The sequence below is a fragment of the Haemaphysalis longicornis genome, unplaced genomic scaffold, assembly GCF_048455015.1.
Source record: "Haemaphysalis longicornis isolate Haplotype H1 unplaced genomic scaffold, Haemaphysalis longicornis Haplotype H1 scaffold_4, whole genome shotgun sequence".
Lineage (NCBI taxonomy): Eukaryota > Metazoa > Arthropoda > Arachnida > Ixodida > Ixodidae > Haemaphysalis > Haemaphysalis longicornis.
The window spans coordinates 16,743,261-16,767,384 of record NW_027526361.1 but is presented as its reverse complement, the minus strand read 5'-3'; the positions used below and the strand labels follow the sequence as shown (position 1 = coordinate 16,767,384).

General features: G+C 48.4%; 1 protein-coding gene and 1 pseudogene across 2 annotated transcripts in view; both read left to right on the top strand.

The window, feature by feature from the left end:
• The window catches only part of Synr (BH3-only protein sayonara), a 47,427-nt gene that overhangs the window by 20,720 nt on the left and 2,583 nt on the right, over positions 1-24,124 (top strand). For both annotated transcript variants that reach the window (XM_077706070.1, XM_077706069.1), the window contains exons 4-11: positions 4,164-4,408; positions 8,704-8,833; positions 18,063-18,189; positions 19,855-20,053; positions 21,605-21,749; positions 22,094-22,207; positions 23,386-23,530; positions 23,980-24,065. In XM_077706070.1, the coding sequence (XP_077562196.1) occupies positions 4,164-4,408; positions 8,704-8,833; positions 18,063-18,189; positions 19,855-20,053; positions 21,605-21,749; positions 22,094-22,207; positions 23,386-23,530; positions 23,980-24,065 (1,191 nt within the window). The remainder of the gene's footprint in view (positions 1-4,163; positions 4,409-8,703; positions 8,834-18,062; positions 18,190-19,854; positions 20,054-21,604; positions 21,750-22,093; positions 22,208-23,385; positions 23,531-23,979; positions 24,066-24,124) is intronic.
• Positions 12,208-13,053, top strand: LOC144178320 (serine/threonine-protein phosphatase PP1-beta catalytic subunit pseudogene; annotated as a pseudogene).

Genomic DNA, 24,124 nt, shown 5'->3' with positions numbered 1-24,124 from the left:
CACCGGGCGAAAATTGCTCCCGCTGCTGCGTTTACTTTCACGGAAGTGCGGCCAGGCAGCGCGGCGGCCCGGAGGCTAGGCGCAGCCGGCGCAGAAGGGCGTTCGCGGGCGTTCGGTGACCGATCGCGCTCGCTCAGAGTTCGCTATATCCAATGATTAGTTCATTATAAAAAATACATTGAACATGCATAATGGCAGAAAAAAAAATTGAGTGTTCATTATAAAGCATACTTCGCTCTATCCGAGTTCGTTATATTCGGGTTTGACTGTATACTCTCCTGAGCGACCTCATGGGCCGCCTTTAAGAAGATGGCTCGTCGCCAGGTGCCCAGTCGATGCTATGTTTGTGCAGTTCCGGTGCGGGAATTGAATTTGACATAGAACTTCATGGACGACAGGGTGGGTGGAATTATGTGATCTCAAAGCTGCGAGGGACTGTAAAAGTAGTAAATGTCTGTAACAATGCGTATGGAGGGCGGTAGAGGTGGGTCGCAATCGAAGGCGATAGATGACACCGCGTAGTTAATAGCCTATAGGTTGTACAGCCGGTAAAAGGCTTGTCTATAACACAGCGTTCGTACTCTCAGCCCTATCCTGCCCCGCCGGAGCGGGATTTGAATAAAACGACTGCGGAATAATGAAGTCTTCGCTTTTGCATCCGACATGTTTGGAACGAGTGTGTTTCGGCAGTTTTCGGATGTAGCTGGTTGAAGTTGAAATCGCTCTTATAGACAAGCGTTTTACCGGCTGTACTCACTTGCGTGACCTTCACCTTCACCGGTGAGTGTGCCTTCACTGGAACAGGGGCCTCAGGACATGTCCAAGCAACGGCCGTGCCGTAATGGTTTAGGCACGCGTCCGTGAAAATGTCAGTCCCGTTCTCAAGGCGATCTTTTTGGAGGCGTCGGATTCGCCGCTGTCATAATAGTGTATTACGGCGCTCTATTGGTTTGCTGTGCGTAGAAGTGTCAAGTGCTGGTCGCTGCCAGTGTGCTATGGGGACTGGGTAGCCGGGAAGTGCAGGTGGTGTTCCCGCGTCCCGCAGTTAAGGCGTGTCCATGATGTCTGAGGGGTCTTTTGAAGTCTGCCCGGGCTTTGGCTTCCAAATAATGGCTTCAATAGGAGGAAGAGGCACAGATTGCTCCAGCTTACCAGCGGGTGTATGCTTTGTTAAGCCACTGGCTGTCTGGAGGGTCACGCGATGTAGCACCTGAATGGGTTTGACATGGGTCTTGTTGAGGTCCCAAGCCGTTGCACCGTACACAGTGACGACCCCAAGAATAGCCATGGCCATGTCCGCACGTGTGAATCGAAGTTTGAGCCAACATTGATACATGAGATCAGTTTTAACCTCGCGTTAGGGGGCTGCTCGTAAGAAAGATTATGCAAAAATTTAAGAATTGTCGGCTATTGCGAAAGCATTATTTTTTGCCGTTCTGTGACCCACCAAGCCCGTTTAAACTCGACCTCTTTTCTGTAGGCCATTGGTACGAATACATTTTACCAGGATTAATTAAAGCAGTTTTGCATCAAAGTATGAAGGTCTCGTATATCCCAACAAAACGTTATGCCACGAGTCTCTCTCAAGTCGGCTTCACTAGTACACACAAGTGCATTGCTAGCGCATCGTGTGACGCGCTTTTTTTTCAAATTTTCTTATCGATTCCAAAGCTACCAATCACCTACAGTTACACTATTAAATCAATTAAGTGTTTTCGAGCAATTATGCATTTATTTTGTAGATATAAAGCGTCACGCCTTTTATAGTTACAGACAGATGTTGCTGTGTTACTCGCCAAAGGATGATTACGCCTTAAAAGTGAGGGCCTGCGTCCTGAGCTTGGATACCAGTTTTCGCAAACGTGAATTCGAGCCATGACTCCACTCATCATCGTTCTCATCGTGCGAGTTCGCGTATGTTAGTAATTATTGAGCACTTCAGCGGTAGCAAATCTTTCCAGCTATGTTGAAGCAAGCTTTTAACAAGAAATCTCAAAAAAAAAAGGAACACTGTATTGGCCTTACGAACTCTGTTCGAATGATTTGTAGGGGCAATAACACATCAGAAGACGCAGGCAACACGATTTATAGAATGCTTTGGCCAAGACCGTTGGATGAAAAGCACGGGGTGCTGCCGGCCGCGCAAAGCAGAACCGCATAAACGGCTCCGGTAGGCAGGAAATTGCAATTGCCGCCACATTGGCACCATCTGAGTGGGATGCGTTTTACTGTTTCGGCGATCGGGCAGTGAGGCAGCATTGCTGTCTCGGGGTTATTATAAGGCAACCGGGCAACAGGAAAATAGGAAATTTCTGCTGGCAGTCTTTCCTACAAGGCTCCGAGATTTGCTACGTGCTTCGGGTTGGGAACGTGAAAATCCGAGCCCTGCGGAGCACATGACAAGATCTTATAGAGACAATTAGGAAACACATCAGGCCGCAATTACTCGGCGTGCTTAGAAAACAGCTCCTCTGTTGTACCCTGGATGGCTTGCACGAAGCCGGTTCACCCCGCAATTGTTTGTCCCCACGCGGTGGAGCGGTGACGGACGTTGAGACGCGGCGGGAGGAACACTTGTAGGCAGCGCCACCACTCACGAGACACGCGGCAGGCCGTACCTAGTGCGTTTCCATCGTGCGCCGTGCTCAAGTTTCCTCTCAATCATGCATGCTACTCTGTCAGTTGATCCTGCCATAATGGCCGGACCATTAAACAATTAACTGTCATCAACGTTTGCATGGCCTGCCAAGTAGAGGTTGTGTCAGAACGATTGGCGGACCCAGAGGGGGTGTGCGGATGTCCTGACCCCTCCCCCCCCCCCCTTTAATTTTTGAATTTATACCCCTAAGAAGATGACCGCTAAGGTCGTAGAAAGAGTCTAGTTGATGATCTTTTGTATTTCTTGTATTTGTAGTTTTCCGAAATTTCAGTGTATAAAGAAGGCTACTATCCTCATTTTCCTCCTCGCCTTCTTCTTCTTCTTCTTCTTCTTCTTCTTCTTCTTCTTCTTCTTCTTCTTCTTCTTCTTCTTCTTCTTCTTCTTCTCCTTCTTCTTCTTCTCATCATCATCATCACCACCACCACCACTGATAGAAGCTGACCCTCCCCTCATAAAAAAACTGGATCCGCCCCTGGTCAGACAGTAGTTGTTGGTGAGAGGTCGGCGAGAACAGCGAGTGCGATGGCCGGCACTGACCTGCAGCTCGGATCAGGCCAACTTCAGTCGCGTCCATTCCCGCTACGGGTAGCCAGCCGTCCGATGCTTAAAAGGGGTCAAGAAGACAGTATGTAACTTGGCTCAATTTAGAGCTATTGGCAGTGGTAATTCACTCAGCTACACTCTAGCCGTGAAAGACATTTTCTTGGCCAGAAAAAAAAATGATGCGGGAAATAGTGAAAAGCTTTCAAATTTCGCTCTCCAGTGACGTATTTATGCAGGAGTGACGCAATAAGGGCTAGCACTAAAACGTCATTATCAGTGTGTTAACTGCAAGTTAGCATTCAAGTGAAACGATCAAACAGAACTAAAGGCCCTAGTACAATCTTCCAGTTATGTTTATTGGCAGTGGTTCATGCCGGCGGTCAAAAATCACACGACAAGAGTATGTGACATCATAGACTCAGAGAAATCGCTGGAAAGTGTCTGGGGAGTCGTCACTGCTTCATCTTTTTTGCTTAATACCTTCCATTATCTTCTCGGAGTTAGAGATAAAATTGGTATCCTTGTTATCGGGACAAAGCAGTTTTTTTAAGGAATTAAACTTGTATTTTGTCTTCATGGTGCACTTTAGGTAGCGTGGACTATAGATGGTATTCACTGAAAAGTTTAGCTGTCAATTTCTTCGCTTGGCAACACAGGAAACGGCCACGGACATGGAGCGGCTTGTGCCACTGCGCCCGTACGCCGCATAAAAAAAAAAAAAACACCGGCGTGCGTGGTCTGCTCAGTTTAACCCGATTCTCAACGGTGGTGTCAACGGAGATGTTATTAATCGCACTCACATTGGAATCGAGACCTTACTTTGCGTTCGGTGGGGTAGTTTGGAACGTCCAACCCTTATGATGTGTTTAGCACGGGCAAGTACCGCCATCTCGCGGAGCCCGACCTGCATGCGTGCCTCGCTAGTGAATACAACCTATAGCCATGGGGCTGCCTCTTGCAGGTCACGCCGCCAGCCAAAAGAGGCGAGGCCCAGCCGCCGGCAGCGGCATCTCCACCGGCTCAGGAGGCTGCGGATCCTGTGGCCGTGGAAGAGCTGCGCACGTACTTGCAACACGAGCGCCGCATTCAGCAGCTGGAGCGCCGACGCACGTTGCAGAGCTACCAGATCAAGCTGGACCAGCTCAGACAGCTGGAAGTGGCCGCCGCAAACCTCGAGAACGATCGGCAAAGAGTGGAGCAGAAAATGTGAGCCATTTACCGGACCGCGTGTAGACATCCGTCATGAAATTATAGGCGTGTTCCACAAAAGTAACTTCCCGCATGTGCATACATCATGCTAGGTCCAGATTAACATACAGATAAAGCAATTGACAGATAGTTGCAATTCTGGAGTCGTCAAGCGAATCCATCGTGATAATTTTACTTACCCCAAGCCTTCCCAAATTCAGCCGCTATTAAATCCGAAGGGTGGAAAACGAGACGCCATCGCTCAACAAACCGACTCACAGGCCAATAAGCGCTAACTAGATCATTAATGCTGTCGGCGTTACAAAAAATGGCTGCGGCTTTGCTGCGTTAACCCTGGGTATGCAAAGCGAAATGTTGGCTTAGCCTGGTTAAGTCTTGGTTTCACTTGGTTAATCTTTGAGTTAGAAGTAATTACTATATCATATGTCCGAAACCTGCTTTTGTCTATGATTGTGGTTCGGCTTCCGGCGTTTCCCGAGCCGAATGGCTCGCCGGGCGATTTCCGTGGAATGGTCAGGTGCCGCTTGCCGACGACGGCTCAAAGTCCTCAGCTTTCGCGCAACGGTTAGAGCAGACAGCCCGGCCTCGCTCTCATTCATGGCGAAGCTCGCATGCACGCGGCGAGTCGCGCGGTCAAGCGCGAACAAGCTGCGAAAAGCGCATGTGCCAAGCCGGCAGCGGCGAACGCGGCCGTTTTTTTTATTATTATTGGGCGATCGCGGCCGTCGGCGGAATTCGGTCGGCGGTGCTTGGCCAGGTGAGTCACGTGATACGTGGCCAAAGGTACAGCGCAGCTGCTTTCAAATTAAGGTCAAACTTACCGTGACGGCAAAACCGCCCGACGAGATTAGTAATACTTCGCTTTAAAAAAAAAAAAAGCCTGCAAAGGACAAGACAGACGACACAGAATAAGTGATAAGGTCACGTCGATTTCAGAATAGGTAACATAAAATTTCGCCCGTCTCCCCGCTTGCCCCGACACTTTTGCCCGATGCGAATGCAGCGAAAGAAGTGTGGGGAATATCGCCGGGCCACCGCGCGCAACAACGCGGGCTGCGCAAGTTGCGGAAGAGCATGCGCACTGACTGGGGCGAGGAAGGTCGAATGACCACCGCGCAGGAGTACCGGAGAACCCACCCGTGCTCCTTCGGTTTTTGAGGGACACTTAGACGGTAATTCCGAAGATGGGCCTAGCACTGGCGGCACTCAATCGTTGCAAATATAATACCGTAACGACGATTCCTGTCCGCTACCACCACTGTCGCATGCTGTTCCGGTTATGAAGCAAAGAAGGGTTACAGGAGTTGTTGAGTTAAACTCCTTTAAAGGGGCACTGACACAAAATTTTGAAGGCGAGATAACTTCGGAGATAGATTGGGGGGAACACATATACATCATCTGCAAAATATCAGCGGCGAATACAGCCTAGAGCATATTTAAAATCAATTTTAAAGTGTGCGAAACGCAACCGAGCAGCCAGCAGAGGACCACGCGCAATCGACATCCCGCGCACATTTTGTAAATAAACAACATCCAAACACGTCACGAGTTTGTGTTTGCCGCTTCCGCACTGCCGGCGTTTTTCGCCGGCTCACCCGGCTCGCCGCTCCAATCGGAGGGCCGGAGGGCGGAGCTTCTGCTCTCGAGAACGAACGACCCGATCGTTGGCGGCGGAGGCGCCGTGATTTCGTCAGCTCATCGGGCAGCTGGCCGCGACCAAAGTTCTACAGCGATTCCAGGCACACTGTTTCTATTACTGTTTATTACCATTGGATGCGAAAACGCGCCGGAGGCACGAAAAGCCCACTGAGCTAGCCGCACGGTCGCTGTGCAGGCGGCGGCCACGGCCGCGAAGTGGCCCAGGCCGGTGCAGGTAGCTCGAGTGATAGCTTGTTACCGCTGCACGAAATTGTCCCCAAGTCCCGACCATGGTGGCTTACATGAGAAAGGAGTTAATGATGCGATGGCGGGTTGCATTAAAAATTGTCATCTGCACCGCTTACGAGAGTCGCACTCGAATATCCGCCGAAGTGCTAAGCCGAACACATCTGTAGGCGGACCTGTAGGCAGACCGGCCAGCTGCTCCCAGCGCGCGTCTTGCCACCCACCGTCTCGAGCGTCGCGCGTCGTTCTTTAGCCGCGGTAGCATTTGCACTCGCAGCGCCTGCGTCACATCCACGGTCGCTTTTTAATTAAGCGCCTCACGAGATCAGTACGTGGGGGCATTCGCAGAAACTACCGTCGATGCGGATTCGACAGTGCTACGGCGGCTCTGCTCTGTGATATCCCTCCGACGGTCACGTGGTCAGCTTTGTTCACACAAAATCCACAAAATCCATCGTTTCGCGGCACTCGCTGAAACCAAAACTGCGACTGGCCGCATTGAAAATGCCTCTGATTAAACAACCGTCGCACGCTGAAGCAAATGAGGTTTCTACAGGTTATAAGTAGGTCACTAGCTACTTATCGCAACAAAAAAAAAAAAAAACAAGATGCAAAATTTTTGTGTCACTGCCCCTTTAATGACTTATACTAACATTTAGGCATACAATAAACATCTTCCACTCAGTTACATCAAGGGGGAAATATAATCAAAAGTATTTCACAGAACAAGTTACATCAGGAGGAGAAAATATAATCCGAAGTACTTAACTAAGCATAGATGATTGCGAAGGTCTCCCGGCGTATAGCACCGGTGACTGGTGGCAGCGTCTCTCGGGTGAGTCCCCCAGGCCAACCCCGCGTAGCGAGATTTATTCGCTTCAACCACATCCATGGACCCAAAATACGCATTCTGGACCCCACTTTCTCAGTTAGTCGGGGAGACGTTTCTAAGGGCCAATCAGCTATGTTCTCAAATAAAAAGGAACCAATAGGTGACCGGTAAAAAGCACAAAGGCTCACGGGTACGTCGTCTGCTACCGCCACTTCCGGTTCGAGATCTGTCCTGCCCTCCCGTACGCCTGCGAACGCCGGCGGCTTTCAGGCGCGTGTGTGCGTGTTGTTTATTTGTCACAGGGTGCTTACCAGTCAGAAAACCCCTATTAGGGTCAATCGTTATCATTTGTGGAATTCCCGATGCATGAGCGTTTTTTTCCCCGGTGGAAACAGATAAACAACAAGCACACACGCGCGTGAAAGCCGACGGCATACGGGAGGCCAGCTAGGAGAGCTCCCGAACCGGAAGTGGCGGCTCTCCGCGGGAGAAAACAATGTACCCATGAGCCTTTGCGCTTTTGACCGGTCACCTATCAATCACGGAGACACACAAAGCTCAAAACAGGAGGCACGCGTTTAGGTAACAGAATTATAGCCGTAGTCAAAGTAGTTGACATATAACTCTGAAATAGAAAGTGAAACGACAGAAACGGCCATTCGAATTAGACAGAGCGCCCGGAGCCCGAAGCGCCCGGGGCACTTGCACGGAGATGCGGAATGCTGCATGCCACGCTGAAACCCCGGGCGAAGCTCTACCATGCGTTTTTTTTGTTTTTTTTTTAGGGGTTGCCTTTACGGCCGAACCAGTACTCTACAACAGGAAAAACAGCAAACTGAACGAGGGCTTCGCAAAAATGCAAAGCAAAACAGAAAATCGAGGGAAGAAAACAGCAGCCAAAAATAACACGTCGTGTCAAAAACAATGACCAAAGGGGAAGCACGACGTAAACAGGAGCTCGGCCACAACTATCCCTGCTACGTAGCGTGCAGCACAGCGAGGTGATCATCCCTCAGAGTTAGCGGGCACATCGAGCGGGCACGTGGCCGACTTCGTCCTCCGGCCCCGATGTCAACATAATTCGTCGGGAAACGAGGACGTTAGCTGCCTGCACGCCATGCCTCGCAGAGGGCGTGGCAAACTGCACAGAGCACGCAAACACGCGCGTTTCCGAGCTCTCATTTGCAACCACATTGTATGACACGACGTGGCGATGTTTTTTGCCCACAAATAGAACGTATTTTTCACTACAGCCGTACGCATAAGCCTGTAAAAGCAATTTGTTCCTGCACTGTAAACAATTGACACGCATACGCTGCGGAGTCCAATACAACGCCTTCATCGATATGTTCGCTGACTCTTATACCACACTGTATTATAAAAGTAGCACCCGAACCGGTTCGAGAAAACCGTAACAACGGCTCCGAGTTCTAACCAAAGTTTTCAGTTGCAAATTTTTGACAAAAACTGCGTAGCCTCCGCCTGTGCCTGAATGGCCGCACTTAGGTGATACATTTATTTTCCCCTTGGCACTAAACAATCAGTCAGTGGAGCGCTCTTACGTGCGTACTTGCAGGGCCGCAGTGAATTGCCTCTTGGACGGACGTGAAGCAGTGACGGTCAGAAACGAGCTCCAGAGGCAAAAAGAAGACGTAGGCGAACTTCATCCGGATCTAGAAGAGTACCTGGACGATCTGAACAGGATGGTGAGAAAAGCGTAAAACGAAGCTTATATGCACCCTCAGGCTTGCCTGTTGTGTCCACACGGAATGGTAGCAAGGGATAACAATTTCCTTTTCACGCTGTGTCGCTGTGCTCGACTTGAGAGCCGCTCCCTCCACAACCTGTTCGCATATGAGAGTGTCAAACACACAAAAATGTCAAAAGAAACAAGGGACGTTAATTTATAAACAACGAACTATGCTGCACGCTATGCAAACGACCCAGCCGTGGGTGCTCAGTGCCAAAGGCGTTCGCGTCGTGTGCACGAAATCGCCGTTTCGCAGCTAAGAGAGTACAATATATGACTTGTACAAATACCGGCTGAGTGCTCGATTTAAAATAGAAACCAAAAGGAATATAGACCATATACGAAATCTGGCCCATCTTCAACAAACGAAAACAAGTTACCCGTTCAGAATGAGAGAAAGCTGGTTTGTTCCAATGGTGCGCCTATAATACCGGTTGGGAATGCTTGAAATATGCTCTGCCTTCTCTTTTGAACACATATGACTGTGAAGGTTCTGATTTGTTCAGATGTACGCACCGGGAACTGCGTTGCCGGTCTACACACCCCCTAGGGGGGGTCTACACCCCCCCTAGGGGGTGTGTAGACCCCCCTAGTTTTTCTGGACACCCCCCCTTGAATCCCCAAATTTCACTCTTGTCAGTCCTTGTATGGACCTTTTTCAGTATCGATCTGCGCATGCGCGGGCTGCCCGTCTGCTATTCTTGGCAGAGTAGCCTCGGGCAAAATAAACAAAAGTGCGCCCCCCGAGCTTGCTGTTAGCGTTGCACGTATTTATTTCCTTTTTTTCGACAGCTCGTGGCAAGTTCGTATGTGCACACAAAAAAGGCTTTCAAAGGAAAGGGGCAAAGTGGTTTGAGGCTGACCACGCTGCGAGCACATTGCTACCAGCCAGGGAGTAGCGAAAATGGAAAAAAAAGTAAAGGAAAAGGGGAGCTTCAACGGCCGCAGATTAGTCGCGGAAACTTTCGCCTGCTACCGTGACATTCATGGGCAATTTGGCGAGGCGAAGCGCTACGGAAGCTAATCCTGGCGTTTTAATAAATCGGGAGCGTACAATCGGTGCCTGATTTATAAGTGCTGCATAATTCGTGTACTACCTAAACATTGTTTCACGAACTCACATTTCGTCACTGGCCCTGGTAACAAGTTCGAAAATGTCCTTATACGTTGAAAAATTGCGAGAAATTAAAAAAAAACTGAATACGGACCTTTCATGGTAAAAAAATGAATTTCTCTAAATTTGTTTTTTTTTTAGATTGAATAGAAAGCACCGTCTCTCAGGTGTATATATACATATATATAGAAAATGAAAAACGTACGTCACGGGGATGAGCGTTTGGTTAACAGACGTCTATTATTTAACTAGTGGGATAAACAAACAGCTTTTCTAGTTTATGAACCCCCCCCCCCCCCCCCGCCCCAGAGCCATTGAGACACCCCCCCTTGATTCGATGCCCGGGGAAACCCCTGGGCATAAATAATGTATTTCAGCTGAATTTTTTCGGTACATCATTATGCTCTAAATATGTGTGTTTGTTTTTATTTATTTTTTGAGGAATGTGTTATTTCTTCACCCATTTGTTACGTAACGCATGAAGCTTGTACGCGTGCGTAATTTTGTTTCTAGCTGTAATTAACCGCTTCGCTGTTCATTGCTACTGCTGTTGCTTGTCTGAACGGGGGCTGCGGCCTAGTCAAGCCGTAATGACGGCTTTTTCTACACCTCCTCTGTCTCTCTTTGTATGTTCTTGAGGCAGAAATAAACATTATTATCATTATTAATATGCACAGTATCGTGGTGCACGAAGTTTAGTGCAAGTTAAAGAGCGGTAGTGCAAATGAACAGAAACAGAGAGCTCCCTCGTCACCCACCTAAAGTGGCCTAATATGAGCCGCGGTTAAAACACCCCGTTCGAATTTTCAGCGCGACTATCGTCCGTTTATTTTAGCGCGATAGCAGATATATCATTAACATTTTCTCAAAAAAAAAAAAAAGAGACCCGGAGGCGGAATTGACCTGGTAACTGTACACAGGAGGGAAGGGTAGAGAGGACGGAGTGGAAGGTGTAGCGAATTTCGTTCACTCCATTAACACAAATCCGTCACACAACTGGAATCGCAATGCCAGCGCAGTCCACGCCGCACCAGTCGTGCTGTCCGCCTGTCAATTTTACAGCGAAGCTGTATATGACTAGGGTACCGCATAATTTTCACCTCCGTGTACAAAAAAATGAAGGAAGCTCACACTAACGCGTAAGACTTGAAAGTAGCGAAGCTGGACGCAACAGTAGCGTGATTCTTCTTTTTTGCTTCACGGCGTTGTTTAGGCGTCGCCGCTGTACGAGCTACCACAGCTGGATGTTCGTCCTACGCCATCGCACACGGCTGCGGGCGCACGTCGCCTTCCGTCGTCGCGCGCACTTATCGCTGCGGCGGCCGCGGCGGCGGCGCCCTCGCCTTCCTTCGCCAGGTGGCGGCACGGGTCCCGCACTTCTTCGTTCCCTCCTCGAATATGTATCCCCGCCATCGGGCGCTGCTCCAATCCGGGGGCTTGCGGAAGAGGGTATGGTTTGACCTCTAGCTCTCAAGGCCAAAACCGGTCACCCCGCGAAGACTGACTGCCCGAGGTAGCGTACTGTATCTTTCGCTCCAATATCCCAGCGCTATACGTGCAAAAGAATGCTATGCCCTCTGGCATAAAGTAGCGCATTTTACAAATACAAGTTGGCTCCCATTTCGCGGAGGAAGGCCAGAACGGAAAGGTGGTGAGGTCGCCAGAGGCACTTCTGGAGGTCAGGAGGTCAGCGGCTGGCCATACAGGATGACGCGCTTCGCGAAGCGGAAAATGCACCTAAGAGGCGCGAGAACCATGCTGCCAAAGCGGGAAACTAAAGGAGAGTACGCGAAACGGTCTTTTTCTGGATATACAGTTCGGATTTAGTTGCGCAGTCTGATCCGTCATTTCATTCGTCTTGCTCACGCGGGTCCTCTTCTACGGCGTACACATCGGAGTGTATGTTGAAACGTGGCCTCCGCGATCGGCTACCGCCGCCGGCAGCAAATCGCGGAGGCCACGGTTGAAAATAAAGAATAAGATGGGCGCCGGCAGGGGGCGATAGCGGGGATAGTGGAAGAAGACGAAGCTGCGCTCACTGCCACGCGCTCTGCGTGTTCCATCGCTGCCACGAGAACCGAACGTCGGGGTCCCTCCTGCCTTCCGTGCTGGATCCGCGCCACCCGCGGGTCCCAAAGCCGCTCAACATCAGCGGCGACATACACGGCCAGTACACGGACCCCCACCGGCTGAGTGCGGCGGCTTGCCGTCAGGAGGACGACTATACCTCTCCCTCGGAGACTCCGTCAAGCGGGGCAGGCAGTCCCTCGAGACAATATGCCTCCTGCTGGCCTACCCGGGGAACGGCTTCTTCCTGCGCCACCGGCAACCCCGAGTGCGCGTCTATCAACCGCATCTACGGCTGATACCATGAGTGCAAGCGCCGCTTGAGCATCAAGATCTGGAAGATGTTTACCGAGTGCTTCCACGTCCTGCCCATTGCTGCCATCATGGGCAAGATCTTCTGCTGCCACGGGGGACCGCATCCCGGCCCCCAGCCAATGGAGCAGACCAAGCACATCATGCGACCCACAGACGTCCCCGACACAGGCTTCCCGCGTGACCCCCCTGCGGTCGGGTCTGGGTTGGGGCAAGAACGGCCGTGGCGTGGCATTCACCTTTGAGACCGAGGTGGTATCCAAGTTCCTCAGCAGGCGTGACTTTGACCTAACCTGCAGAGCCCACCGATTCGTGGAGGACAGTCACGAGTTATTCGCCAAACTCCAGCTGTTGACGTTGTTCTCGGCGCCCAACTACTGCGGCAAGTTCGACAACGCTGGGGGCAGGATGTCCGTCGATGAGACTCACGTGCAGCTTCTAGATCCTGAAGCTCCCCGAAAAGGCTAAGTACCAGTACAGTTGTCTCAACTCCGGGCGGCCCGTCTGCCACCGCGGGGTCGAGTCAAGAAGAAACGAGCGGTGGGGGATATTGCACAAGCGACATGCGCAAGCAGAGGGAGGTAGAGAACCGCAAACGACCCCAACAAACGTCTCCACCCACCAACCAGCCAACCAGAACTGCGCCACTGCCTTTTCTCGATTGATTTGTTGACGTACGTTTATTACATAAAGGTCGGCTTCTAGCCCTGCATCCCTCTTCCTGTTTCCGCTTAATCGCCACTTCCGTCGTTGCGGCCAGTGGTTCGTTGCAATTTGTTTTTTCTCCCTCTCACTTCATGTCGGGTTAGCTAGCCTCCGTTTTTTAAGTGCGAATGCACTTTATAAGCGACCCCAAACCATACACCGCCGGCGGCGGCGGCGGCGGCGGCGGCGGCGTCCGCAGTGCTCCTCTATATTTAAAAAAGAAACAGCATCCGGCGCCAGATTTCGATCCGAGGACTTTGCGGCCGCAGCGCGACGCTCTACCGACCAAGCCACGGACGCGACGCTGATATCAGTGTTAGTGACGCGCCTTATATCTTTAACGCATTCAAACTACGTCGTCAGCGGCGTGCGTTGGCGACTCAGCGGCGTTATTGGCGGTGAGATGTTTGAGTGGCGCCCCCTGGATCTGACGTCAGCTTAGGGACCCGCTCCGCTGTCGTCTGCTACATTCGCCGCGCTGCTACACCCGCGCCGCGGTCGTCCGGTTCTGACTGGCAGCAGCGCCTTTGCTTGAAATCGCCGGCTTTGATGCTTTGGTGCTTTAAAAAGCGTGTTTTCAATCAGATTCTGACGGCTCTGAATAATTTCAAACTTTGTCCCGCACAATTTTACAACACACGAGGAGAGAGAGAACGACTTTCAGAGAGCATCGCTCAGACGTAACTCGCCCTCGTCCTATCTAGCGTATTTGCGAGTTTCAGCGCTCAGAGCTCCTCGATAAGTAATCAAAATGCGTAGGCTTCCCTTAACTATTGCTGAGATGCTCTTATGAAGACTCAAGAGCCTAATGCTACGCATCAAGCAGCGGGTCGCACAGCAGGAAATAAAACGGGTGTTTTCTCTTTCTTTCGTTGTTGTTAGAAGAACATTTTTTTTATGTGCCCAACGCATTCATTTTCTGCACCGTCCTAAAGATCCTAGGAGGTTTGGGGATGTTTGCGAGGCTCACAAAGTTCGTGTGAATATTCAATGCAATAAGATCTGTGCTACGGCGCAGATAACGTTGTCCACAGTACTCGAAGGCGGCTTTTGTGCACCTAATTTCTACCCAACCATCGATATCGTAACGAACTCAATCTCAACCCGAAAAGTTCTGACATGATTACGGTGTTGAAAACTTGATATACTTGCTAACTAACGCAATAAACAGTATACATGCCAATTTTCAGTATAACACAATTCGAAACCAATGAATATGTCCAGACAGCTCTTTGATGTTTTTCAACCCCTTGAGTCGCAAAAAACAAGTCCTGGCCTACTCGGGATGACGTTCCGTGAATTGAAGAATGAATCTTACTCTCTCGTCTTGGACTGAGGAGCCTGCCCACTAACCAGCTCGATTTTACTGTTCTCCTCCTCCTCCCGGTCCTCCCCCTCTTCAGTGCAGTTTTACTATTATGCCTGCCTGAATATTGGGATGATATGGTTGTGGCAAATGTACCGAAATATCCCTCCAAATATGAAAAAAACATAGTCTTACTGTATGTTTGCCTTACAGGTTACTCGTTTTGCTCAATAAGCCTGCATACTGGTTAGAAGCCAGGTAGAAAACCAGCACGCGCCTATACACACAGCAGGTTATTTGGAAATCAACCTACATTATTTGTGCCCCATAGTGCATGTCGGCACACTTTCATGCCGTGACAACGTAAAGTGACTTGATACAATAGTTTCGAGTGTTAGGCAAGGTTGCCAAATCCGTTTTACCTTACATGCGATTAGCTGGAATCGTAATGCCTTCTGCCAAAGCCGACAGCCCCGAAGGCCTGGAATTTGTTTTGGTCTTCCATTTTCGCTGTTGTCGGTGGTCAGCCTGCGGCTGTTACCTTTGTTCGAAAGACTGCTGAACACAGAGGCTGACGCCTAGCTCCGACTCTTCGCGCTCCGCACAGGACCAGCTTCGCAGCAATGCGTAGGCGACGCCGGCAATGTTTATTTCCGGAGCGGTATCAAAAACTATACTTAAAATCACGCCTTGAGCTAGTTTACGCTATTTTAAGTCTTTTGTTACGAAAAAAAAGTTGCGTATTCGCGAGATCTGCTGCGGCCAAGCACAAAATCTCAACCGCGCGCAAAGAAACAGCATAGAGAGCGAGCCCGAGTGAAGCAGACGACAAATGCGAGAATCCCTAAGCCGACGTCACGGAGGCGCGCTCCGCAGCGCCGCCCGTGGTCGCGCTCACCGCCAATAGCGGCTTGATAACTGCGTGGTGTACACGTGATACTACAAACCCGATGGAAGAGATGGAAGAGAAGGCGGCGAGGCGGTGGGCTGCGGGGGCCGAGCGCAAGCGCCGCAAGCGGGCCGACAACCGTGCATTCGCACTTTCACATTCTCCCCCTCGGGGAAATGCGGGGGAATTTTTTTCCCGCTAATTGGCCCACAACGTGAAGATTACTTTCATGTGCTGCGCGTGCCTATTTAAAGGTGGGAGGCCAGTCAAAATAGCCATTAAAAAACAGATTTTTTTTCTTTGTTAGATGTGGAATTTATTCAACATAATTTGTGCTGAAAAGAATTTATTCCGAAGCAGTTATTGTTCAAAAGATACATAAAAAAATGTAAACCTACCTAGAGTCTACGAAACCGAAACTGAAAGTACAAGTTTTGTGTGCAACAGCAAAATGTCTTGATTTGCAGTTTATTGGTGATCATTTACCTACCGTATCACGTACAAAACTAATTCTCTAATTGCGTTTTTACACTTTATCAATGATAAGCTTAACCTTCATCCGAGATGGTGACAACCACCTAGAGTCTACTAAACCGAAAAAGAAAGGACCAGTCTCGTGCGCAACATAAAAATGACTCGCTTGGAAGTTTTTTGCTTGGTATTAAAAATCGTGTACGGCACAAAAATGTAGCAATGTCTTAAGCGTACTTTCAGCACCGTATGAGCTGATTAAAATCATGAAAATCTCGCCAGGCGATGCCCGATGGCAGTGGATTTTTCTTTTGTGGATGTGTTTTTACTTTTTGTCGCTTACTTTTTTGTAGTATTGGTGTGTCTGCTTGTTGGCGCATCGGCACATCTAACTGCATTGCCCTTTGGGGCCATCGCCGACGCGACACTAGTTTTCTTCCTGGCAAAACCGCGTTATGAAACGTTACATGAAGGGGAAGAAAACAAGAAAGTTCAAGGCGCTTAGACGCACAAAACGAAACTTTGTCAACCAGCTGTGCAGGGAAGTCGGGTTGCGGGACTCACCATAAGACGCCAGTGGTTCAGCGGGTTCGTTGAGACACAAGCAAAATCGACAAGGCAATTGAGGAAGGGCCAGTACGAAACTCGCTGCAAATATGGTGGAGTTCAGCTCTTCTGGTCACCTTAATCTGGGCGCTACATTCATTTAAAATATTTTTTGTTGATAACTTATTTCCTAATTGAGATCTATTATTGAAATTTCGCACAATTTTTTTTTCTTCACATTAATCGGTGCTCGACAAATGAACTTGAAATCGCGCTGCAGGTTGTGGTATGTCTGCCTTTCACACCAAGGCACACTTTAGTGGGGGGTTATATTTAACTTTGGCTATTGTTTTTTTATTGCACAAGGACTCCCTTCGGCATAAACTAAATGTAGTCAAGTAGTCCCGTCTCCACAATGAAGTCCAGGAGGGGCGGGTACTGTGGACCGTGCGTCCAGCGGCGAAGGTCAGGTGCTCGTCCTGGGTGATACCCGAGAGCCATCATGTGGCGAACTCGTGCTGTCTGGAGAACCGTACATGTCCCCAGGAGGTGATTGATTGTAGGGTTTAACGCGCCGACGCAGCGCAGGCGACGAGGCGCGCCGTAGTGGAGGGCTCCGGATTAATTCTTAACACCTGGGGATCTTTAACGTGCGCCGAAATCTCGCACACACTGGCGTTTTTGCTTTTCGCATCTGCCCCAGGAGATGGTCCAGGGTCGCTTCAGTGGCAGGGGCATGTTTCTGGGGAAACGCGTTCTCCACGGGGTCTTTATCGCCGGGATCAAGGCTGCGCCCCCGTGGATTCTCCGAAACGCCACCTCCCCCTGGAGGTTTAAACCTTACACAGGTCTAAGCCCATACACCATACCATTGCCAAAAACTGTTTTTTTATTGGGCAAAATTAGAGGTATACTAGTGTTTGCATAAGACTCACATTAGAGAAATCATTCAATTAAAAATATAAAAAAGGGACACTTTCAAGGCTCCGATGTATCTAAAAATGTGTGATTTATGGTTTTGACCAATAATGTATTGATTATCTTCTCTAAATTACTTTCCCAGCACTCTGTCTCATCACACGTGCAGTTTTTTCGGCCATCTCTAGTGCACATCATAGTTGCGTTTCACCTCCGTTTTAGCTGTGTGCTACCTCTGTTTTGGAACAGTGCGGGCCCCAGAGCACAGTACTCGGGGCGCACTCGACATTACCATCCATGAGCAAGCAGACAGACCTGTAGGCCCTTGAATGGCCTTAATTTTTTTTAAAGGAAAAGTGCTCTTTCACTTAATCCTGGTTTTCAAGGCCTACCTATCTTGGCTTTCTGGCGTGCGTTCGACCACATCATAAGATCTGCTGTTAGCATGACACATGCATTACAAGGTTTTTCTCAAACCTTACCCGTGAATGCATATACTGCGTGTTTGCAGAATTCATAGACGATCCCGTCTGTTTTCTTTCTTTTATTTTCTTATTCTTGGTTAGTTACGATTAGCAAATATACCAAAGAGTGATTCGTTTTCCTATCATGCTCGATATTAATAATGTTGCTATCAGTGAAACGGCCCGGGGAGCCATTATTTTCTGCACAAAATGTACAGCATCAGCTGGCCGGTATGAAAGGGGTAAGGCACATTGACAGAGCACTGGTCTTCTCTTCAAAAATAACGAGCCATAAAGCTCGCATCAAAGTGTCATATGGGGTCAATATGGGGTGTCATATGGGGTCATCAAAGTGTCATTGGAAACTTACACCACTATGTTTCACTTTTTCAGGAAGTGTGCAAAAATGAGCTCAAAGCAACGGAAAGGCAGATCGAAGTCATCCAAAAAGAAGTGCAACAACTCTCGAACGACTGCGAAGAGCTTGCGCAGCTCTACGAAGATAGAGACAACCTGTTAGGTACCAAGTGACCTGGTCATTTTCTTATTTGCCTGACAGCCTCAATGCTCGGATGAGATATCTTGCTTTTGTCGAGTCACGGCACCAATTTATGCCAACAGCACAGTTCGTGAAACGATTTGTTGCCGTGATTTACGCCCACCTCCCCTCGCGGGAACCCTGGTGTGATGCGACGCTGAAGGGGGTTCCATTGTGCGTTTCCGTTGGGTCGATTACTCGAATTGCGTGAGCAATCGTCGGGTAATGCGAGAGAGAAAGAGAGAGAGCAAGCATAGCGCGAACGACCGTCGAATGAGAGACCGGCCGGAGCGCGGCACTCCGCTTAATGCGCAGCGCGCCCGATGGAGAGGAGACCGCGGAGGGAGAGGACGCTGCACATGCGCACAGCGCGCTTGCGCCGCCCACCGGCGGAGTGTGAGTGCGCTGCGCCACGCGCCCGCAGATGTTGGGCGAGAGTGTTAGAGAGGAGAGCGGAGGAGAGACGCAGCTGTGCGGACGCGGACGACGACGACGCAGGAAGGACAGGGCCGCCGGCAAGAGATGCTCCTCTCAGCGTCGCATCTAAAAGTTGGTTTGTCTGTACGTTGTGTCTGTTCATACACGGCCACTTGATGAAGGGAAGGTCTTCGAGCGACCATGGTTTACACCTCGATATACAGGCAGGTGGGGTAAAGAGACAATCGAGGACTGGGGATGAAGGCACGGAGAACAGAAAACGGTGGGAACTGGATGGAGAGGACAGGAGTCGACGAGCAAAAAAGGGGCAAGTTATGAGGGGGTGGAGGAGGTGGAGGATCGGAAGGGAGAAGATTGGGGGAGAGAGAAGGTGACAATGGCCGGGGGAAGGGCTAAAGAGAAGGAAATAATAATGAAGGGATAGACGAAGAGCGATGTGGGAGAGGAGGAGTAGCGGAGGGGGGAAGTGAGGGAGGGGTTCAGATGGAAGTGGGAAAGAGGATGGCGGGAGCTACAATTGGCTCAGGGGTAGGAGAAATGGGTGGTGAATGGGAGGGAGAAGGGGGAAGAATGTGAGGGGTAGGAGAGGAGGCAGGGCGGCCATAACGCTATTGTCTTTCAATGTCATTTGCAGCGAAGGGGATATGCAGCCAATTTTATTGCTAAACTGCCTCAAAGCGCATACAACTGAAACAAAAGATAACATTTCTTGCCACAATAGGGAGCGCGGATGCCTATCCACGGAATATATCACAACTTCTGTCTGGCCCATAATTTGCAGGTCCCCAAATTGGCTTCAACATGTCGAGTCGATCATGATGGATCCAGTAAAAAATTACGGGTCCCGAATCATTCAGACTGAAGCACAAGGACCAGTTGAGTAATAATAATAATTTAAAAAGAGCAGATAAATAGGCAGTCAGAATAAGGGCACATTGCTCAGCACCGAAGCGTCCTTCTCTGATCGGATTTATAGTGCAGCGCCCCTTCGTCGCCTTCTTTTTCCCTCAAAATGATGCACACTGTTACAGCGCATTAATTACCTGCTTTTTCAATGGTCAATACTTTCCAAAATCTCTAGTGATAGTTTTATTTTATGGTCAAAAGTTTACGATACGTCTTTTCCCGTCGGAAAATGGTGCAGCTGATACGTGCTCACTTCCAAGCCGTCCAGCTCACCCTAGCCTCCCTTCCCTCCGCTTCACGCAGACGCCATTATCTCGAAGACGGCGGGAAGCGAGCTGGAGTGCCAGCTGGCCCTGGACCTGGAGAAGCTGCACATCTGCAAGCAGCAGGTGGACCACACGCACTTCAAGTGGTCGCAGGCGCTGCTCATGGTGCGACAGGCGTGCTCGCAGTTCTCCCGGGCACTCAAGAAGTGGAAGGACCTCGAGGCCGTGCCCCAAAGGCATGTTGTCGCACCATGGAACGAGCCACCGCGAAAATTGCATACCACTTTTCTGAATGGCATAGCAAACCGTCTATACAGGCGTTTTTTTTTTCTACTTTCTTAACCCTTTCACTGCCGGGTTTTTTTCTGACTGCTCCTCACCCCCTGCCCCGGGTATTTTTTTTTTTTTTTTGCATGTTGGTTCAGTGGAAGTTGGTTTGCGGGTGTAAAAGCGTGAGCTCCATTTGTTGTCTAAAATTTAGTTTACAAGTTCTATTGTGTTCAGGTGACCTCTCCGTAGATGGCGGGACATGAATGCAATTTTTTTTCGCACGAGTTGTCTCGGGAGTGGCAGGGAGCGAGTTTAAAAAGCAACACGAGTATACTCGGGAGTAGCGCAGGGGGTGCGCGTGGGTGGTTTCACAAGTTATCTCAGTAGTGGCAGTTAAAGGGTTAACTACCATGAGCCTGCTTCGCTGAAATGCGACTGAGTGACCAACTATTCCAAACTATTCAAATGATGAAGCATATTTGGCTTTTAAAAATGTAATGTCAATGTGCACTGTAACATTACGTTTACAATGCAACTATCCTGCATTTATCATTGTATGATGTCACAGCCAGATAAATTTTTTTAGTAGAACCATACACCATACATTAAGGGACAAGAAGAGAGTGGAGTGGGTCAGGGAACAAACACGTGTTAAGGACGTATTAGTAGAAAGAAAGAAGAAATGGGTGTGGGCAGGGCCTGTAATGCGAAGGCAAGATAACCGTTGGTCATTAAGGGTAACAGAGTCGATCCCCAGAGAAGGCAAGTGTGGCAGGGCACGGCAGAAAGTTAGGTGGGCAGAAGAGATGAAGAAGTTTGCGGGGATAAATTGGTCGCAGTTAGCAGGACCGGGATAATTGGAGATCCATGGGAGAGGCCTTTGCCCTGCAGCAGTGGGCGTAGGCAGGCTGGTGATGATGACGTTGTGCCTTCACATTCATAAAATTTGCTCTTAAAAATTTTTGGTGGTTTAATGTGCCAGAGCTACCCCTGGACTAAGAGGTGCACCGCAGTGGAGGGCCCCGGAATAACCTGGACCACCTGACGATTTTTAACAAGTGCCGAAATCTCAACACATGCGCATTTTCGCTTTTCACCTCAAGCGGGGAAGCAACCACCATGGCCAGTATCAAATTTGTCCTGTGGATGCAGAGTGGTCACTAAAGTGTTTTCTGAAGAAGCATTTAAATAATTTAGCATGTAGCATCTATATGAAAATAGCCTTTCATGTTTCATAACATCGTGCAATTTACATTACGGATTGTACATCTATTAGCTACAAACGAGGTTTTGCCTTTCATTGTACACCAACTATTATACCAAATGGATATGGAAATGCATATGGTTGCTCACTGACGGAGCTGATGCTGTTCACTGCATAACATAGGTATCACATAACACTCAACACTTTTTGCAACAATTGTAAGGCGTCTGCTGTACCTGTAGATGTTATCGCATTTAGCGCTTTCTGGGGAATTGTCAAAGAGTATGTTAAATGTTTTCTCTCTCCCTCGCAGCGATTCAAAACTGCAATACTACTGTGTCGCTGAAACCCGCAACAATCTCAGTGCTGCCCTGCAAAACCTACAAGGTGCCCAGCGGTATCTGCAGAACATCGACTTCCCTTACTGTACTCCCAGTGAAACAGCAACGGTCTCCAAGGTGTGTTTCTTCCGGCTGTTTATATACTGAGCATTGTTATTGGAGGACCAACAAATAACCGAGACTGAAATGGCGGGCACTTGATCAGGACGTGTATATTATAAGTATTTTTAATTATAGACAAGCTAATAAATGAAAATGTTCTGGGTCTTATTCACAAAAAGAAATATGTAGCCCTAAGTTAAGCTAGGTAGAATTGTTTCTAGATTCTTTTCCTTTCCGTACACTTGCTGCTGAAGAGCTCGATAGCGCCCAGAAAATGGCATAGGCCAAGAAATAAAAACCTTGTGGTCCCAAATTCTTAGATGTATGCAACTGTTCAGCTTTCTTTTTTTACACTGCAGGCCGTCACGTATATTTTTACCGACATGAAATCGCCAGAGAGACGGGAACACGCCGCCAACTGCTATAACAGCGCGTACAGAAGAGCTGGGGCCTTGAAGCAGTGGCTTGAAATGGTAAGCACTAGTAACGCACCTTCCAAAAACAAGTCTCCATGAAATATCTTTTGTAATTGCTTCCGGCTGGTGAACGAGCCGATTTCGATTAATTGAAAACCCAGCATTTTTTATCCATTTTAGTGGCAGGTAAGATCATCAAAGCAATCTGATGGGCTAGTTGGTCTGACATGATGGAAATAAAATTATGCTGAAAGGACAGGACGGCCAGAAGAAGGCACACCACACAGCGCAGACTAACAGACTGAGTTGATTTCCGTGCTCTTATATACTACTATCAAGTAGACATGTGGAAACAAGAGAAGTTTAAAATACAAAAATAAATTTAGTTTTGTATTTTAACCCTTTGATGCCCAGTGTTGCTCAGGAGCAGCAACTCAAACAATATATTTTTCCTCTCGCACTTTGCGGTTTTTTTTTCGACATTTAACACCACCCATCGACAGACAAAAGATCCCGCACCTTCAAAAATTAAAGAAGAGAGGGCAGCATGCACTTCTGTGAGCTAAAAAAAATATTGTCTACGCGTGTAAACTTGCATTGAGCCCAGGTGGCTCAATGGGCTAGTGACAGGTAGCCGAAATTGTGCAATTTCGTTGTTATTACAAATGATAGCAATCCAAACTTTATGTTATAGTCTACACTTGAACCATAAATCATGGTGATCAAGGTAGCTCTCTTTTTCAAGTGATATATTGGCAGCCAGTGCCCAGTATTTCCCAGTGCCCCGTGTTTCCTAGTGTCCGTAATAATGAACCAAACTTTTTCTGACTTCATATTTGTGATGTTGAAAGTCTTTTTAGATCATAAAAACTTCTCACACACTCAATCAAAATAATAAAGTTTTGGGCATGAAAGAGTAAAACTTCTCTTATTTCCACGAGGACAACAGAAAATACAAAACTAAATTTAGTTGTGTATTTTAAACTTCTCTTGCTTCCATGTGTAAACAGAAAATACAAAACTAAATTTAGCTTTGTATTTTAAACTTCTCTTGTTCTTACGTGTCTACTTGATACTAGTAGTATATACGAGCGTGGAAATCAACTCAGTCTGTTAGTCTGCGCTGTGTGGTGGTTGTTCTTGTGGTCGTCCTATCCTTTTAGCGCAATTTTGTTTCCACCAAATCCAGACAGCTTACCAAAAGGCTAAAATTATTTTCCTCCTTCCCTCCGCAGGTTATCAACAACATTATATACCACGACCTCGACATTCTGGAGGAGCGTTGCAGAGAAAAGTCTGTGCTACTACGGAAGGAACGAATCAGGCTCATTAAGGAATCGATTAAAAATGCCACAGGAAAGGAAGTTCAACTTGACAGCAGTAAGTGCAATATCGTTGTTTCTGCAAACAACTTTCATTGTTCTATTTATGGTTTTTATAGTTTTTGCTTGGAGAAATGCTATCGACTTTTTTTTCTTCGTCCTATATTTTTAGATAGATGGTACATTTAACATCTAGTAGCTTTTTCTAGTTTTATTCTTTACCTTCTCTAAATCAGCTCTTCTGTGATGGTTGCATGAGCAACCTGCGAGAGCCAGGACGTTTACTAACTGAAATGCGGCCGCACTATACGACACTTGCCCCCTACAGTTATGTGTCATAGGTAGTCGAAGCGGAATGCAGAAAAGTATCAAATTTTCAAAAAGATGTTTCAACATAAGAAAAATCAGGGAAACAGGTAGAAGGACAGAGAGAGGTGACAAACCTACCACGCTGTAGTTCTTTCGGATTGTAATTAGTTGAAACAATTTTTTTTTTTCTTTTTTCAGCTGACAACAGCATGGACGAGAATACAGACACCTTCCGAGACGATGGAACAGCCCAGTTATTCTATGCCGAAAGAGCCCTGAGCAGGGTATGTAACATTAGCCTGTACTTATAGATTTTTTTTCTTAATATGACAAGGAACTGGTG